This window comes from Bactrocera dorsalis, chromosome 3 (assembly GCF_023373825.1).
Source record: "Bactrocera dorsalis isolate Fly_Bdor chromosome 3, ASM2337382v1, whole genome shotgun sequence".
Taxonomy (NCBI): Eukaryota; Metazoa; Arthropoda; class Insecta; order Diptera; family Tephritidae; genus Bactrocera; species Bactrocera dorsalis.
Window position 1 is genome coordinate 49,512,027 of NC_064305.1, and position 20,969 is coordinate 49,532,995.

General features: G+C 34.5%; 1 protein-coding gene across 1 annotated transcript in view; it reads left to right on the plus strand.

Moving 5' to 3' along the window:
- The first annotated feature begins 388 nt into the window (after positions 1–388).
- Positions 389–20,969, plus strand: part of LOC105223960 (photoreceptor-specific nuclear receptor) — a 77,563-nt gene continuing 56,982 nt past the window's right edge. The window contains exon 1 of the mRNA XM_049451310.1: positions 389–1,209. Within this exon, the coding sequence (XP_049307267.1) occupies positions 1,164–1,209 (46 nt within the window). The 5' untranslated portion in view covers positions 389–1,163. The remainder of the gene's footprint in view (positions 1,210–20,969) is intronic.

Below are 20,969 nucleotides of genomic sequence, written 5' to 3' on the forward strand. Positions count from 1 at the left end.
ATGTATATTCACAGGTAAGTAGTATGCATAGAATTCCATGCCTGTAAACGTACTCTTGACATTGCTGTGAAATCAACCAGTTACAAACTACTTTAAAAGTAGAATGAGCCTAAACAAAGTAGTTAGGCGCTTAACTTTTTTTCTATACCAACAACTGTTATTTACCATAATATGCTGCCTTTAGTTAGATTCCGATTAGTCTCCATATGATAACAAGAAAAAATAAATTAAATTTATCAATATGTAAATTGTAAAAGAAAATGAATTAATTATATGCTTGGGATTAAAGAGTTTAGTTTTTATTTTTCAATCCGGTATAACATTACTCATGGAATATTTTTTTTTTGTTTTTAATCCCGTATTTGTGATTTCCCAATCCCAATTTTTCCAATCTTTATTAATATTTTCCAAATAATAAATTCATAAATATTTAAAAACTTATAATATTTAATCCAACAAACCAAATTGCATCCTAAATATAATAAATACCATATATTTTCTTTGAATCGAAGAATCCACTAAAATTTTAATAAACGAATTTACTTTAATTGGAATAAAGGTGATGCTTTTGTGATTAGTTCAATTTCAACAGGATATTTGCCTAGAAATCTGGTATATCTTGTTATTAGGGCATGGACATACATACATATGCATACATTAAAAATGGGCTGTAAACACTAATACCAACAAAACGAGTGATGCTCAGCCCCCTTTTGCATGTTCCTGTTGGCGGAGGTGGTGGCAATGGCGTATAACGTAGGTATACATAATTTCTGCTGTATTACTGGTGATTGCGTGTTACGGTTTTCGGGGTTGCAGACACATGTCCGTTCTGCTTCTGTCATGGTTTTATGATAAATCTCAAACAGCAAGCCGAAGAGCGAACATCGTGAAATTGTGTCCACTGTGTCATTACTCATGATTCTGGTCCTAAACATCGGAAGACTATTGACTAAAGGAAATCAAATAACCTGTGGTCGTAGTCGTTTAACGCCATGGAAAAGTGAAAGCTGTGCAATTAATGTAAACGTTGTAATGAATTCATAAGGAGTTTAATAATATTAATCAAAATTTGTTAAATATAAATACAATAAATTAAATATTATATAAGTGAATAAAAAAGTTTTACCAACTATATTAATAAGTTAAGCAGTGAAGTTAAAATGAATAAAAATGAGCATTCTCCCGGAAGATGCACTGCACCGCAAGGTATACTAAACAAATTAGTATGTGTAGAATGTACTCAATAAATGTTCGGTTATGGAAAAAACCAATAATAATTTAAACTTTTGCAAATAATATTGGTGAAAATATTGTCGATTACATGAAATGGTTAATAAAACTAAGATGTTAATATGGACCCAGTCCTTTCTAAAAACAAATTGCCTAAAAAGATAAAACAAAAGTTTCAAGTTGGGAAAAATAAGTATGCTAAAGGTTTATTCTTCTTCGGTAGTTGAGAAGCTGCCTCCCCAAGTTTTGATATTAACATAACATCATTTATGATTGTGAATGTTTTTTGACTGGATATAATATTTGTATACCACGAAGTTTGTAACATCCCGAAGGAAACGTCGAATACAACTGAGCTGAGTTGATTTAGCCATGTCCGCCTGTATATAAGCGAACTAGTCCCCCATAATTTTAGATTTGTTGAAACTGCTGTCATCGGACCATTATCGAATATAGCTGCCATACAATCTGAACGTTTGGAATCAAGTGTTGTATGGAAAACTTTTTAATTTTACGAGATATCTTCACAAAATTTAGCAGGAGTCATAGTCTAAAGCAATAATGTACTATCCAGGGGCGGAGTAGTAGGTGGGGAACTATATAATTTTGTACTTAATTTGAGATATGTGTAACTGTAGACTATAATTATATTTTTGATACATATTTCAACATTTATTTTACAGTATAAAATCAATACGATGTTTGCCCATTTTATTATGACTTTTGTGGCTCACTGGAAATAACGTATAACTTGTAACCTTTTTGGGATGTTGGCGGCTGGGATCAAGTGCTTATATGGAAAACGTTTTAATTTTACGAAATATTTTCACAAACCTTGTTGTGGGTTATTACCTAATTTCAAATCGGATCACTGTGGCTTATGGCTGCCATACAAACTGAACGATCGGAACTTTTCGTATTTGTGAAGGATATTTTATATTCGGTGCAGCTGACGTTAACACCTTTTCTTGATAATTTGTAATATAATATTACGTATAATGCCTTTAATATTTCGGGATTTGGCAACCTTCTAATCAATCAGCCAGTTGACAACTTTATCGCAAAGATTGACATTTCTGATGCTATACATATTTGGAACGTTTTTACCGGCCGTTACTTGTGTTGTTTATAGTAACATGAAATATTCATCTCGGCCAAGAAATGGTATTAAATCGTGAAAATTTGTCGCAGGAACATGTCTTAAAAATTTTGACGTTAATTACCTCAGAAACAGTACATCGATGAACTCAATTAAATTTTTGGTCATAAGACCAAAAGTTTAAGCACACGCAAAAGTGTAAAGATCTTAATGGAGAATATTTTGAAAAAAAATAAAGCCATTTTCGATGATTAAAATTTGTTTTTGTTCTCTGATCCCGAATATAAAAGGCAATCTACGTATACAACAAATATCTTCCAACTTCAACTTGCTTTAAACCGGAATTTCGTAAACTCTAGTCAATATGTTAGATATTTTAATGAAATTTAGTGGATATACAAGTATAATCTTTGACATACTATTGTTTGTTCTCGCATGCGGACTTTAGTTTAAAGCCAAAAGTAAATGCAATCAGCTCAGACCAATATGTAGCTCTCCGACATTTAAGATGACTTTATACTTTTTGTTAGTGTTGCCACTTGAGAAAATCTTTGTGGACCAAAAAAATATAAAAACATCTTTTAATATGTTTTCATTTACTTGACGTCGATATCATTTTGTTCATTTACTGTGGGGGTTTATTATTGTTCTGAAACAAATCTTATTTTTTTATATATTGTAAATTCTCATAAAAAAATGTAACATTCTACATCCGATGCAATAATATATAAAAATATATAATATATATATTTTTTAATTTGAGAATTTGAATTTGAGTCTCCGATAGTTTTAGAAAAAATCTTCTTTTTGGTTAAAAAGCAACAATTTTCGATTTTTAATCATTTGTTCCCATATACATTTGCTTGTATAGTATAACCAGAATATATTATTTGCATCGCTTTGAGAATATTTTGTATGAAGCCGGATTTCCAAACTATTATCGATGCATTCACTATCGCCAAAGCTCATTTCTAAGTTCCAAATAATTGACGATTGGAGTATTTTAAACCGAATGTTCAAAAACTTAATCATGATGGTGAACAGATTTTAAAAGAATCGTTTTTTCATTTATTAGATCGAAAAATAAATGTTTGAATCAAAGTGTATTCAACAAAGTGAACTAAGTATTTGACTTACGCTCATTTGACAATAAAATAGTAAACAATTCATGTATTTGTTTATATTAACCCGTGTGTTTTTTTTTTGATCTTGAACAATATGAAGCCACTTGCTTTACATACATACATATATATGTTAAATATAAACGTAATAGAAATAGAGACAACCAATTTATTTCTTCTCAACGTTATAATGAATTCATATTTATTTTACAATTACATACGTGTATAAATGCAACATTATTCACAAATTTTATTGTAACTATATATATAAATACGTCGTAACCAGTACCCCGCCAAACTATTAGAAACTGTATACAGATGTTTATGCGATTTGTCAGTTGGAGCACAAAACATTTTTAAGTTGCTTCCATGAGTTGTTTTGCATAGGCAACAAGTATTCGGCATTTTATTCAGTTATTTAAAAAAATATTGCTTTTCGTTTTGAAATTTGCTTACTGTTGAATTTCCGGATTTGAATTTTTGAATAAATGTAAAGCGGCCCACTCACGACAAATTTGTTTGACAAATCTGTTTGAGTTTGAGGTGGTTTTTGTCGTGAGTGGGCATGTTGTCAAACGGATTGAAGGTTTGCGACAAATTTCAAAAACTAACAACCGATTTGTGGATTCGTTTGTCGTGAGTGGCGTGGTTTGCAAACATTTGGTCAGTTGCTTGAAATTTTTGCAGAGTAAACATCAGCGGATAAAAAAATGGCAAGCGTGAGCAAACATTTTTTGGAAGAGTTTATTGAATTATTTAAAAATGAACCGGCCTTATGGCAATGCAAAAGTGAAAATTATAAGAATAAATGCCAAAAAGATAAGTCGTGGAAAAATTCAGCTCCATTGAATTTAATAGTTTTACATGTGAGTGGTTATATCTCTCACATAACCACTCTTTCATCCATTCTTTCTTCATTATTTTTTTTTTTTGCATTTGGCTTTTTTCGCTTCATGCACTGGTGTATTACTAGTAGCGCAATTACATCATCCGCGTTATAATCAGACATGTTAACTCCTCGAAGCACACAATGGAAATAAAGTTTGTCAAATCGGTTTGTCGTGAGTGCTCAACCGTCTTCAAACAGATTTGTCAAACAAATTTGTCGTGAGTGGGCCGCTTAAGGGTTAAGTCAATGACAACATTCATGTCAAATAAGCGTAAAGAAAAATTAAATGTCATATACTTAGTTCACTTTGTTGAATACACTTTGGTTTGAATGAGATGTTTCTGTCTTCATATTAACTGTCATGTCTTGTTCTTCCCATATTCATATCGTCATCTGAAATGCAAAATAACGTATCATCAAAAAATTCGAAATTGAGTGTCTTATTGATTACGCTTCACCACTTCAAATTACAAAGATAATATTACATATGTTCAACATTTTCAGGTTCTGCACTCAGATATAAACCAGTTTTAACCAATATTAAATTTTTTTTTTCACTCATGTTCCATTTTATTGCGTGTTTCATTCATGCCACTTTACATTTCCGAAAATGTTGTTACGTTATTTTGCATTTCAGGTGACGATATATTCCTGTAATATGAATTTTTAAGTGGTAGTCTATTTTGAACTGATTCATATATTATTGATTTTTACAATCGCGCAAAACAAATTTGTATATATTACAGATGTATTGAGATTTAAAACACCACGTCGTATTTGATTTATATTTCAAAAACATTGAAGTAGTAGGTGGAAAGATAATTAATAAAATTTGTAAAGTATTACAAATATTTAAATCTGGATACGGGTTTTATCTCGGCGGCTCTGAAGGCATGCTGTTTTCATGGGTTTCAAGGCTTCAAAAAGCAAAAATAATAAATATTATATTATTTCTTTCTATAACATCTCTGGAACATATCTTAAATTCTCAAGTTGATTTTTTTTCAAGTATCTGTATCTCCAAAGCTTTAAAAAAATGACGCTCATGGCCAGCTATATAGTTACTTAAAACTTTAAAAGTGCTTTTCTCGAAACTGTGTTCAAAGCTGGTCACAATTTTTCGCGAACTATTCAATCAATCTTAATAACAATTCTCACACGTCCTCGAGATATATTTTACAAGATCTTGAACGAAGTATGTTTTTTGTTCAATAACAACCATTTAAACAAAACGAAATTGTCGAGAATTTTTCATAAAAATTTGCATTTTTTCAACGATGGCCAAATATAAAATTTTCTCTTTTTTTGTTAATAGTTTTGTTCACCGGTTGTTTGTATCACTTAAAACTAATCGTGATAGATATGGATGTACATACATATGTATGTATATATAAATGAGGAGGATGGTGAGACGATTTGAATTCCGAGTGACTGTCTTTCTGTCTGTCTGTGTAAGCGATAGCTAGAGTAAAACGTGCTACTTTGCAAAAAAAAGTGAGGACGAGTTCGTAGATGGGAGTAATCGGACCACTAATCGAAAACTTATGAAATGCAATAACTAAGGCTAAATTAGGGTATATAGTAAACGTATAATTGGTACCGACAATTGAAGTAGCAAGTTGTGTTTGTGCGCAAAAGTTTTTTAAAAGTGGGCGTAGCTCCGCCCTCTAATAGGTTTAATATAGATACCTTCTAAACTAATAATGCTATGACAGCCAAATTCGTTTAGAGCAAATACAATAAGAAATCGTACCGACGGTGTTCAAATGAATATAATCGGATTATAACTCCGCCACTCACCGCATTACGGTTTTATTGAAAACGACTAAAAGCACCTACTTCACATATAAAAAATTTTAAGTTCGTATTATTCGGATAAAACATTGCACAATTAGTCCATTTGAGGTATGCTACCTAAAAATTGCCAAATTTGGAACATAAATGTTCAAGCCCTATATTCCAAACATGTGGACCCAGTGCGCTTGGCTGACTTTTTGGCTAAAATATCGGTCAATCTACGAGATATGTTATTGAAACTCGCGAGAATACTTCTTTGATGATAATATATCCTTGTGTCAAAAATGGATTGAATCGGATCAATATCTTCCTATATATGGGGGGCTAATACATAATATTAAAGATTTACCAACTCCCAGTTGACTTTATACCGCATATAGCGGCCAATATGTGACTTATCTTGGTGAACGCGTATTTTACTAACAACCATGTATTTTTCCCCTAAAATGAACCAAATAGGGTGAAAATTTGTCCTGGCAATAACTGATATTCACCATATTGAAACGTCGGGCTAACATTACTCCGTACATGTTTATATTTATCTATATATTTAGCCGACTTTGATCCCGCAAGTTACAAACGTATAAAATATTCGTTTACACCCTAACTTAGCCTTTCCTTACTTATTTTGTGTTTCTTTCGTCCAATTCGTAATCCCATCACAGCTCCGCGCACAAAGCCCCTTGGAACGAAAATCAATAAAGTTCCATAACTAGCCACTAAATTAAGATATACTATAAAACTGTAATTTCACATAGATGATTACAGAAGAAAGGGACACTTGAGAAAAAAGTTTTGAAAAAACGGCCGTGGCCCCGCCCTCTAAAAAGTTTAATGTAATATAATGTCAAGTTATACTCGTAATAACCAAATTTGCTCAGACCATATTTCTTAAGCACTCCTACCAACATTGTAAAAATGGATGAGTTCGGAAATCAAATTTTACGACTGACATGTCTCGGCTCGTTTTTAGGTTAAAAGTCAGATGTCGTGAACTTCACGACCGATTTCAACCAAATTCGGTTAGTGACATTATTCTGAAATTTCTATGTTACTTTCACTTTCCAGTATTCAAATTAAGCACCAATTAATATATTGCCCTAAACTTTCATTCGGTTACACCCGAATTTAGCTGCTTACTTGTTTTTTTTTTTACTTTTGATGACCCTGTAAGATTTTTTATTTAAATTAAATTCGCCGGGTAGATGATATTTGAAAATATATACTTATGTTGCTTGAAAATCGTCAAGCAAGAGTTAGAGAGATGGCGAGAGAGCTCGACATTTATGACGAGTCCGTTCGAATCATTTTGATGGACATTTTGGGTATGAAACGCGTTCTTGCTCGACTCGTCCTGATAAAGCTGATTTTTTTTAAAGAGTACGACTGTAACCGAATTAAAAGCCAAAAACGCAATGAATATCATTGATCAACCATTATGTACATCTGGTGGGGATTAGGCTGCAAAATAAATAATGATGAATAATTAAATATTTTGTTTTGTACGTTCGTGTTTTAAATGTTTTATTTACAATTTTCGGGAACTTTTTTGTCACAGTGTATATCAAAATAATAGGTAACACAAGAAGAAGTTATTTCCCGATGGCGATCCGTTTGTCCATTTAAAAGAGTAGCCTAACATGTTATAGTCTCGAAATAATAAAAGGTGGAAAGGTATAGGTAAAACTTTATATTAAACAAGTAAGGAAGAACTAAGTTCAGGAGGAACCGAACATTTCATAGTCTTGCAACTTCAAAGGAGCAAACTCGTGGAAAAACCTTCAGTGTTGCCAAAACTCCAGGTTAAAAAATGTTTCGAAAGAAACCACTTAATTTCATTAAAATATCATACATTTTGACCAACCTAGACAGTTTAAATTCGGCTAGAAATTTCGGAGATCACTATATAAAGTATGTATGTATATTGCGAGCACAAAAAGGTCTGGACTTGTTGCATTTCCCTTTGATATTTTCAGGATACTCGAGAATATATTTTAGAAATAAAAAAACTTGCACCGTTATTAGGAAAATATGCCCACACAATTTTTTTAAGACATCCAACTCACATATTGGCCGATATATGGATCGAAAATTGTTGTAATAGATATATGAAGGCTAAGGGAAGTATTGTCCACACTTAAACCTTTTTTGTCAAACATTTTCAACAAAGGATTCTCATCGAATTTCTTTTATATATTTCAAACAAAGACCGATATTTTCGGTTTTTATAAAAAGTTAGTAAGTCCCCATATTCAGTACATTGTGCGATTTAGACAATTTTTAGTCATGAAAAGGTGATTCTGAAGGGCCTTATACATATACGCAATGCTTTACAACTTTATATCTGTATTGTTCTTTGTGTACTGGAGAGGAAAGAATCAGATGGATTTAAAAATTGTGTTATATGGGATGTAATAGGAATATGTGAATAAAATCCCCTACCGAATTTGGTGGATATGTCTTTTCGCCTAAAGGTCGAGGGTACCACACCCAGCGTCCAATTTTGACACCGGATTTAGAAATGCCTTCTTATATCATACCGTTTATAAAATGTAATGTCTCTAACGTATTTAGTTATTGATTTATCACACATGCAGTAGTTATCAAAGCCTTTATATGGGGAGTGGACAGGGAAAGGTTGTCATCCTATTCCACATATTCTCACACAGTTGTAAGAAGTCCTGTGGAAATTTGGGTAATATAGCTTTCAGGGTTTGGGAGGTATACACATTAGGGTGTGCCATTCTGAGGCAACCTTTTTTTTCAACTGAAAAGCAGGCTCAAAACTTTCGAAAATGTGTAAAAAAAGTCACTCAAAAGATGAGCTCCTAATATTAATACTAAGAGGTACCTATTTTAAATTTTCTGTTTTCCATATAAATTACATAGAAAAAAATCATTTTTTTTGTGGTGGTTATTGTGCGGAGGTTTTATATGTGCCCCGATGGCTGCCAGTAGGGATGGTAAACTCGATCCCGATTCTACTCGAGAATCGAGTTTTCTCGTAAAATAATCGATTTACACATTTTCGAAAGTTTTGAGCCTGTTTTCCAGTTGAAAAAAAAAGGTTGCCTCAGAATGACACACCCTAATATACATATTTACATCAAATTTATTAGTGAGCTGGGTTTTACCGGATTAGTTATGACACTTCAAACGTTTTCGATTAAAGATGTTTTATGGTTGTGGAAGTACCAAGAACCAGAATGGTACCAAGAAACGTCTGTATCAAATGACACCAAACGATTTTAATTTTTAGTTCAGTTAAAGATTGTATTGGCGGTCGAACAGACAATTAGTCACCCTGATTTTAGATATACATACATATATAACCCTATATCTAACTCAATTATTTTTAGGTGATGCAAACCCCCGTTAGGCGAACAGATTAGATTGATCGATATATTCGGTGAAAAACAAGCAAAGGTAATGGGGTCCACATCTTCGTTAGCTTGCGCTTAATAACTTGAGTTTCTAGCCTATAGATTCAAATTTCCTGCGGGTTTTGGCGATTGGCGATTGGATTGGACTTGATTTGGATAATGTAAATTGAAAGAATCATATTAAATTAAAATTTGTGTCATATGTTAGGAGGTGAGCTAGAATTGGTTAAGCTGCTCCGGGTATTTGGAATTTCATTCAAAGGTGGCGGGTGCAACGCCTTTTGTCATTGCATTTTTAGTAGTTTACAATACAACATAATATGGAGATTGTTACTTAAAGGCTCGATTGGAGTTGTTCTATTATTGGCAGAGTCAGTTCTGCACTCTATTTACGTAAAAATTGACGACGTAGTGGGGTTTTAAGATATGACACCAGTGAAAAAATGCCTAGCATTTTGAAGATCAATGCCATTGGCCATCTCGGGATCGTATATACAAAGTATCAATGGCGGTTAGGAATGCATGTTTTATTTGTTTTTGTACATCGCCAAGAATGATAAGATTGTGCGATAACAAATGCTTAACAGCGGGTAGAGAATACGTAATAAAAAACTTATGCAGTTGTTCCTGACACTTCCCCGATTCGGAGCCGCAAAATGTTTCACTAGTCTTTCATTCTGATTCCTTTCTCGATTATTATCAGAATACATATACACAAATCCATGTAATTTTGATAGCGAAGCCAGCTCGACGGTATGCATTGAGTAAATCTAAAACGATCACGGTGAGTATAAAACAGTTCATTGATTGTTAAGTTTTCAGCGAGTTTGTACAACTGGGATGGTTTTGAATTCCGCATTTTCCACATTTAATAAATTGCCTTACTTTCTTTTTTCCTTTGATATTATGGAATTTATCTACTCCAGTGTAGTGCAGTTGAGCTGGTTGAGAACGACGGCAAGACGAAATATAGCCTGTCATCAAGGAAACATTTTTCGCACTCGCGACTTGGCTCCCTCGTCACTGTTGACAGTCATAACTTCAAAGTCGTAGATTTTTCCGTCTATTTTGTAACCAGTATTAACACCAACAACAATGTCAGCCTCGAAATCTAATGCAGAATAACTTTTGTCAACAGGTGCTTCCTCGGACTTAGTAAGCAATTGAATGTCGTAGATACCGCTTACGCGGTTATAGTCGAGTTAACAACAACGCGCCCATAGTTTCTTCTTTTAGCAATTTGGCGCCAATTCGAGACCCCAAGTGCAGCCAGGTTTTTCTCTACCTGATCTCTTCAACGTAGTGGATGTCTTTTTTTTCCCCTGTTTCCCCCGGCGGGTACTGCGTCGAATACTTTTAGAGCTTGAGCGTTTTCATCCATACGGACGACATGACCTACTTAGCGCAGCCGGTGTGTTACTATATTTTACGCACCGTAAATCCAGACGTTGAAGTGAAATGGTTTTGATCAAAAATATCGGTCAATGGGTGATGTACTACTGTGATCAAATTGAAAGGTAAATTTTGTTATATTTTTTAAATTTTAATTTATTCTTGCAAATTCATTTCATCTCCTTCAAAATAATCCCCTCCCGCTGCAATACACTTATGCCAACGAATTTTCCTGACATCATAGCACTTGGCACTCATAGCACAATCCTCCGTCGGATTGAGTTTTTGGAACCATTCGAGATTTGACTTTTCTCAAGCCCAATTCGTCTTTCAAAATCGCCTGTACCGATCCAAACGATATGTCTAAACTATCTGCAATTTGTTAATAGACGATTTTCAAGCACCATTTCTTTGTCTTGTTTGACGTGATGTTCATCAGTCGATATTTTTGGCCCATTTGATACCACATTTTTTTCTTTCCTCTCTCTTCTCGTTATGCCACATGTAAACACTTTTAGAAGACAGAGTTTTATCCCCAAAGGCTTTTTACAACACCTTCAACGTTTCAGCAGCCGAAATCTCATTCCGCAAACAATATTTAATCCCACTTCTTTGTTCAATAAATTCAGACATAGTAAAAATCGAAGGATTCACTTATAGAGCCTCACAAAACGACGCGTATCTCAAGTACTAATGAATATTTTGACGAGAAATTTAGCATAGACGTCACTAACGGTAGTACCAACTTACAGAAAAAAAATTTCGATTTGAAAAACACGCAAAGTACAAATTAAAAATTCACTTTTCAATTTGATCACAGTCGTATATAACTAAAATTTAGGGATAATCCTTCCCTGATAATGGTATGTCTGTATGTCAAAAATAGGTTGAATGGGACCAATACTTCCCATAGCCTTATCTACTTACACTTAATATAAAGAATGTCGAACTGCCGGGAGACTTTGCATCGCATATATCGGCCAATAAGTGAGTTATCCCAACGAAAATAAGAGCGCGTGTTTTACTTGTAACAGTGTATCTTTGTGCCTAAAATGAATTACTTGTTTTTCGATGTCTTTGTTCAGGGCTTGATGGAACTTTATATTGGTATTCCAAATCGAAAATCTATTAATACTCTTTACACAGCTTTACTGTATAGAATTGCTAAAATTGTCTGCCGTTACAGAGGTAGTGGAAACCGTCCCCAAGTGTTTTATCAGCGACGTTCTCCTAGAAGTTCAGAGTGTTTACGCCTTTCTGAAACAACTTTTTTACTGCTCTGAATTCAGAGTGAGTTTCCTCTAGATCGAATACATAAAAGTCAGAAAATCTGCAAATTTTCGGCAAATTATTCCGATTTAAAAAAGCAAGGCAAGCAGCATCTTTTCAGGAAATGGGAAAGGCTTGGAGATTTCTGTAGCCAAAGTTATGTAAAATTGCGTTTTGGTATTTTTCACAGACGGACCCGATCTCTTCATTTGTCACATTGAATATTGGGATATGTTACAAGACACTTTAATTCTACAGTTACTTTTTACCTAACATCTTTTCTTTGTCATTTTGTTAAACTCCGAATCGAATCTTTCGACATAATCTTGTTAAATGCCAGGAAGTTACTTTTTTGAACACGTCTTCCATTCAGCTATAATATACGTATATGTACTTAGCATAAAATAGGATACTTACCGCTTCCGAAGTGTTGACTGTTTTTCAAAATTATTCGAACTAACGATTTTCAATTTTGCTGCTTCTGATGATATTGCTGCTGCTGCTTTTTTCAATTCAGTTCTGATTTCCAATGTTATAAAAATAAATGAAGTAATTATTTGTAAAATATTCTTAAAAAGTCACATAAAAATCATTCGCTTACCTTCTTGTTGAACGAGCACGAATGACATGCGCCTTTCAATCGTTTTTTATTACCTTTTTTGGAAATATTTGAACTAGGGTGATTACTGATACTTTTGTATATAAAATTCACCGTATAGCTATATTCTCCATTTCTTCGTCCAAATGACTACAGTGTTGACTGCTTATAAGAAATGTAGTGCACCTGTGATTTTATCTTATCAGCAAAAGTGGCAGTCATACTTATTGTTGCTACGCAGTGGCGTAGCTAGGTAAAGGGTCCTGGGGAAAATTAAGAATTGGGACCAAGTGCTATGTAAACTGATTCGGTTTGGGGTCAGTAGGGTAATCTGGCCTGTTTTTTTGACATTTTTTTCATAGAAATTTGTATTCTACAATAGAACTTTTTTCACATATCATGAGGTATATCGTAGAGTGCATAAACACATTTTTTGATGACATCTGTCGGAAGTGACTGAGTGAATTAGATGTGTTTTTCACTAGTGGACACGATTTCACATGTTTGGATTAGCTGAAACACAAAAACCCAATTTATTCTTAAAAAGTATGTGAATGGTTATCGTCCCGGCACGATTCCGATTACTTTGGTGGAGGGGTAAAAAAACCGAATTTCCGTATAAATGGGGTATGTACGGATAGGGGAGTTTCTCCAGAGGAGGAATATCCAAAAATATTATAAAAATAACTAATATTTTTTAAAATATTCACGTTTAAAAATTCAAAAAATTGCACTAAGAACACATGTTATTTCTCTGCGTAACACTAAATTTTTCACGTTTTTTACTCTGTATATTCAAATACACACTCTAAGCATTGAAATAAGCTCACATTTCACATTTACTTTGTAATTTTTCAGCTAAATTTAGTAATTTAAAAATCACTTATCAAATTTATCGCTGAAACGTTTAGAGTGTTTACATTTACGAGGAAACCCAGCTTTGAAACACCTTAAAACCCAAAAGTGAAGGATTTTCAAGCTAAAATTGAATATGTGAACACCAGCTTTGCCACACCTTAAAACCCAAAAGTGAAGGATTTTCCAGCTAAAATTGAATATGTGAACACTTTTCCATATATGTAAATATATGAATGAATATATGTATAATATATGATTTATATTTAATAAACACAGATAAGTAAAATCGTGTGATAATATTATAATATTAAGAGCGAATACCCGGGGTGACTAAAGTACTTTCGCGTAGTACACCTTTCTGCGTTAAAAATAAAAAAATATATTGAGTTTTTGTTATAAAGTGGTTATATTTTTTGGTTATCATGCACTCATATAGAAACAAAATTTGAGTGGCAGCGCTCCATTTCGTCGTAATTTTTGGTAAACAAATGAGGTTCAAACGAGTGTAAAATGCTATTTTTAAAATAAAGATTTTTTAGGTAAAAAACCTGCGAAAAGTGTAAAATGTGAATTTATTTAAAAGTTTATAGTGGAATTTAATTAATTTGAAATGAAAAATGTGAATAAAGTGTGTTTAATGTGGTGAAATAGCTTCTTGAAATGTTCGAATTTTGCGAATTTTTCAACTTTAAGGTCGAATATCTCGTAAACTAAGCGTTTGCGGTACCTATAACCCTATATGTTTTTAAAGGACTTCCTCTTTCCAACGGTACCTTCAAATCGCGGCGCCAAAGAAATCGGAATTGTGCCATCGTCCCTGTTGGAATCATGAAAAATGTTGAAAAATAAAAAAGTAATTAATCTTTTTTTTTAGTTTTTCCCCATGTTTTTTTAAATAAATTTTGTCATAGCATTGTCAATAAATTATAAAAAAATATAGGAACGATAGCCAGGCGTTTTGTGAACATCAAAAAAAAAAAAATTAAGCAAATCGGTTGAGTAGTTCGACCGGAATCATCTCCGCCAGTTCAAAAAAGTGTGCTTTGAAAAAAAAGCGTTTAAAGTTTGAGTTGTGCACTACGAGCGCTTCGAACGTCGGCCGGTATTATATTTTTGGGCCTTTTTCGAAACCTTCCAATGGTAAAGTGGGTTACTACATTAATTCTAAGGGTATAAGGGTACAGAAAATGCAAAAAATAAAAAAAATTTGAAAAAAGATTACCCTACTGACCTCTTAAGTTGTTTTTGTGCACTTCAGGTCAGGTATTAAATAGTAACAACATAAATTAAAATTAATACTTGGTATAGGTTTGGCGAATAAAACGAAATAGAGAAGACCAACTGACTAAATAACAACTGTAAACCACTGATATGAGTACTTCTACAAAAAACTTTTCAGCTGCTGTAGAAGCTGTAAAAACTTCCGTTATATATTTTGTTCACTATTTCCTTACATAAGCTTGTGTTAGTTGAAGTAAAACTAGGTAGTAAATATTAATAAATTGAAGTGAAAAATTACAGCCTATTACATATGTATATGCCGGCGCACCCTAATAGTGTGTGGATATTGGTATACGTGTATGAGCGTATGTGTATACAGTTTAGGGAATTTCATTAGAAGCCTAAGTTCCTCATTATTCGATCAGCCGTTAATTGTGCTGTGATTAGTTGTCATTTCAAGAAGTACCGCTTTAGCGGGGCGACAGCGTGGCGTCGCCACCGTCGAGTGTGGTTGTCTGCATGTCGTCTCTTCAAGGAGTACCGTTATAGCGGGACGACAGCGTGGCGTCGCTATCGTCGAGCGTGGTTCGGTTGTAAGTTAAAAAGGAAGAAAACGACGTAGATTCAGTCGAGTTGAGAACTTGATCTATAGAAGTCGTGTTCAAGAGTTAATAGTGAGAAGTGTGAAAATATTGTGAAGTGTAAGTGTGAAACCGAAACGCGCTGCGCTCTAACAATGTCTAACGAAGACCATTGTATTCCGACATCAGAAGTGGAATCTGCCCATCTGCCTCAAGCATTGGATGGACCATGGCGTACTATGATGGAGTTGCAGAACCAAAATTTAATTGAACTTGTGCGGGCCATAAGGACAACGGTACCTGATGTGGGGCAGAGCAAATCAGTGCAACTGCCCAAATTCAATCCAGATAAAGCAGGCGCCAACGCTTTATCGTGGTGTAATACGGCTGAAATAATCCTACAAGAAAACGTATTGAAAGGCAGTGCGTTGGTTATAGCCTTAAGTTCAGCAATGCAGGGAAGCGCTTCGCAGTGGCTTTCGCAAGTGTGCTACGCTGATATTACTTGGCTTGAGTTTAAAGAATTGTTTATACAGCGCTTCGACACTATAGAAACACCAGCCGCCATGTTTCTTAATATGCTATCAAATCGACCGACTGATAGTGAAAGTCTGGCAATCCATGCAAGCCGCATGGTTACCGAACTAACGACGAAACGGCGCCAAATGGAAACTGAAGAGATTGCTGTGTTTGTTACCCTTGCGTTGTTGGCAAGCTTCGATAGCCGATTGCAGCGTTTAAGTTTCACATCAAATATTCGAAGCAGAGGCGATTTACAGTCTGAATTAAAAGCGTTCACCTTTAATAAAAGGAAAAGTGGTGTTATGGAGCAAAAGTCCGAAATTTATTCTAAACGGCAAAAACAATCATCAATAGAGTGTCATTTTTGCGGAAAATTCGGCCATAAAATGTTTGAATGTAGATTAAGAAAACAACAGAATCACTTTGCGAGCGACAAAATACGACATGGCAAACACGATGGTCACCGAGAAAAATCAAATGTAATTTGCTACAAGTGCGGAGAATTGGGTCACATATCTACCCAATGTATAAAGAAGGAAGTTGATAAGAACAAGGCATTCAACCGGGAAAAGCGAGTGGAACAGTGCAGCGTTGCAGTACCTAAAGGATGCTTGAACCAGAGGCCAAATTTTTGAAATCACCTTTGATTCTGGATCGGAATGTTCGTTAATGAAAGAAAAGCTAAGTATAAAATTTTCTGGTAAAAGATTCAATAACATTGTTATGCTAAAAGGTATAGGCAGTAATGGAATATGTAGTACTGTACAAATATTAAATAACGTTAAGATTGACGATAATTGTATTGAAATTTTGTTTTATGTAGTAGGCGATGACGATATGCAAAATGACATTGTCATTGGCCGTGAAATACTTTATCAGGGTTTTAATATTGTTATTACATCAAACCAATTTAAAATTTCAAGAACCAAAATTGTTAATTTATGTACTGGCAGTGAGCCAGCCGATATTAATACTGAGCTTGAGGGAGAAGACAAAATAAAATTACATTCATTGTTAGCAAAGTACTGAAATTCATTTATAACTGGTATCCCAAGTACTAAAATCAGAATTGGTGAAATGAAAATTAGATTAATTGATCCAATAAAAACTGTACAAAGAAGGCCATATCGTTTAAGTCCATGTGAGCGAGATTTAGTTCGAGAAAAAATTAATGAATTACTAAAATGCAATATAATTAGGCCAAGCTGCTCACCTTATGCAAGCCCTATATTATTGGTTAAAAAAAAATGGTTCAGACAGATTTTGTGTTGACTATAGAGAGCTAAATTCAAATACACTTGCTGATAAATACCCGTTACCACTTATACAAGATCAAATAAATAGACTTGGGGGAGCTAATTACTTTACATGTCTAGATATGGCCAGTGGATATTATCAAATTCCTTTACATTCAGCGTCTATTGACTACACGGCGTTTGTAACGCCAGATGGCCAATACGAATTTTTATCTATGTCAGAAACGCACCTTCGGTTTTTCAACGATTAGTAATGCAGGCACTAGGGGATCTAGCAAATTCCTTTGTTATCGTCTATACGGACGATATCATGATAGTTGCCTCAACAAAATGCGAGGCGTTAGAAAGATTACAGATTGTTCTAAATGTTTTAACAGAGGCTGGGTTTTCATTCAACCTTACAAAGTGTTCTTTTCTGAAAACATCGGTTCAATATTTGGGTTATAATGTAAGTGCTGGTGAAATTCGTCCAACTCCACAGAAAATTGTAGCGTTGACTGCTCTTCCGCCTCCGCAGTCAATCACTTCACTCAGACAATTTATTGGGTTAGCGTCTTATTTCCGACAGTTTATTAAGGGATTTTCACAATTAATGAAACCGTTATATTACAACAAAAATAAATTTATTTGGAAAACAGAACATGAGCAGATACGGAAAAAGGTCATTGCCATTCTTACTGAAAAACCAGTTCTTGTTATCTTTGACCCAATTTATCCAATCGAATTGCATACAGACGCAAGTTCTACTGGCTACGGTGCAATTTTATTACATAGAATTAATAACAAACCTCAAGTAATAGAAAACTATAGCAAAACTACTTCACCCGCAGAATCAAGATATCACTCGTATGAATTAGAAACCTTAGCTGTTGTAAACTCCATTAAACATTTTCGACATTATTTGTTGGGCAGGAACTTTATTGTTTATACTGACTGCAACTCACTAAAAGCGTCAAAAAATAAACAACATTTAACACCCAGAGCACAACGTTGGTGGGCTTATTTGCAGTCATTCACATTCGATATTCAGTATACAGAAGGGAAAAGAATGGCACATGTTGACTTTCTATCGAGAAATCCTCCTTTGACAAAGTCTACTTCGGCCACAAAATTGGTCGATGAGAAGAGAGTAAATTTAGCTGAAATTACAAGCAACTGGCTTATTGCCGAACAGCGTCGAGATTCGGACATAGTCGAAATTGTAAAAAAATTAAAAGAATTTTCTCTGCCTGAAGATATTGCGAAAACCTATGAATTGAGGGCGGGAGTTCTTTATCGAAAAATACAGAGAAATGGCAGAACACGTTGTTTACCAGTGGTGCCACGAGCTTTCAGATGGTCTGTTTTAAACCAACTTCATGAGTCAATAATGCATTTGGGTTTTGATAAGACATTGGATAAAACTTACGACTTTTACTGGTTTGACAATATGTCAAAATTTGTTAAAAAATTTGTTGACAACTGCATCACTTGCAAAATGTCAAAATCCACCTCAGGGAAAATACAGGCTGAATTGCATCCAATACCAAAAGTCACTACTCCTTGGCACACTATCCACATCGATATTACAGGAAAATTAAGTGGCAAGAGTGACCAGAAGGAGTATGTTATTGTTCAGGTAGACGCGTTTACCAAATACGTCTATCTTAGTCATAGCCTTAAATTAGACAGTGAGGGTTGCATAAAAGCCGTTCAATCCGCTGTTTCATTGTTTGGAGTACCAAACCGAATAATAGCTGACCAGGGAAGGTGTTTTACAGGCTCAAAGTTCAGTCAATTCTGTTCAGATCAGAAAATAAACTTGCATTTGATAGCCACTGGTGCAAGTCGGGCTAATGGTCAAGTGGAGCGAACCATGAGCACGTTAAAAAATATGTTAACGGCGGTTGAAACTGGAACTCAGTCTTGGCAGGATGTGTTAGGAGAGGTGCAGTTGGCAATCAATTGTACAACCAACCGCATTACAAAAGCAAGTCCTTTAGAAATGTTGTTGGGAAAGGTAGCACGCCCATTAGGATTACTTCCACCTAGTGACATAGAAAATGTTGTTGATCTGCCAAACGTAAGAGCGCAAGCTGCAAAGAATGTGCTAGCCACTGCAGTTTATGATAAAAAACGATTTGATAAAAATAAGTCAAAAGTAGTTAGATACAAAGTTGGAGATTTTGTGTTGCTTAAAAGTGAAGAAAGACATCAGACAAAGTTAAGTCCGAAATTCAAGGGGCCTTTTGAAATAGGAGAGGTTCTAGAAGGTGACAGGTACATTTTAAAATCTTTAACTAATAAAAGAAATTATAAATATGCACACGAAGATTTAAGAAAGTTACCAGAGGCGCAAGCGCCCGAGGATGTTGTTGCAAGTAGACAATCCGTTGCGAACGGTGAAAAGAACGAAAATGAAAATATTGAAAGTATTGAGGGTGTTGAAATTACTGAAGAAAATGAGAATGAAGATCTTGACAATGTTGAAATCACTAAAGAAAATGAAAGAAACGAATAATAATGACAAAATATATGAATGGCTGGCCAAAGAAAGTGGCAGAGTACTCAGATCATAATGCAAGCACAAGTGCAAAACATACTAATGGTTGTTTTGATTATGGCGTGTGGCGCATTTGATAGAGTAATGAATTGATTGTGTGACAGTAATGTAAAATTTGAAAAATAAAGTTGAAAGAGACAGTAATAAAGAAAGTTGAAAGTCCATAGAGACAGTACAGTTGCCTTAAAGGCTTATAATTATGTTTGTTATAATGATGTTTGTAATAATAATGTGGGCACAAGTGCAAAACAATTGTTTTGATCATGGTGTGTGGCGCATTGGATATTATAATTTAAAACCTATGTGGTTAATTATAAAGTAAAAATGAACTGAGCTAAAGAAAAATATTTTGTATTAGTTAAGAAGGAAACAGAAAGATGAAAATGTAATTTGTCAATGGAAATTTAAATAAATTTTTATAAGTTGATTGAATAATAACATAGCATTTTTTTTAAATTGCACGAGGTCGTGTAATGGTCAGGATGGCCGTGTCGGCACACCCTAATAGTGTGTGGATATTGGTATGCGTGTGTGAGTGTATATGTATACAGTTTAGGGAATTTCATTAGAAGCCTAAGTTCCTCATTGTTCGATCAGCCGTTAATTGTGCTGTGATTAGTTGTCATTTCAAGAAGTACCCCTTTGGCGGGGCGACAGCGTGGCGTCGCCACCGTCGAGTGTGGTTGTCTGCATATCGTCTCTTCAAGGAGTACCGTTATAGCGGGACGACAGCGTGGCGTCGCTATCGTCGAGCGTGGTTCGGTTGTAAGTTAAAAAGGAAGAAAATGACGTAGAGTCAGTCGAGTTGAGAACTTGATCTAGAGAAGTCGTGTTCAAGAGTTAATAGTGAGAAGTGTGAAAATATTGTGAAGTGTAAGTGTGAAACCGAAAAGCGATGCGCCCAACGTGGAAACAAATGAAAGATTTCTTAACTACCCAATACGAAATTGCGGAAAGGGTAGATAAAAAGACGGTCAGAACCAAAAACGTTCAACACGACCTCAATCGAAGTTTCATTAGACCCCAGATCAAAAAGACTCTGTACAAACTGCTTGTCTCGCTCACACAATCTCAATAATTGCGAAAGCAAATTCAACTGCGTATATTGCCACAAAAGGCATCATTCTATGTTGCACATAAATAACTTTCCCAACACACCTCAAAGTAGCGCTTTCTCAAAAAGAGCCACGGGTTTAGTTGCAACCGCA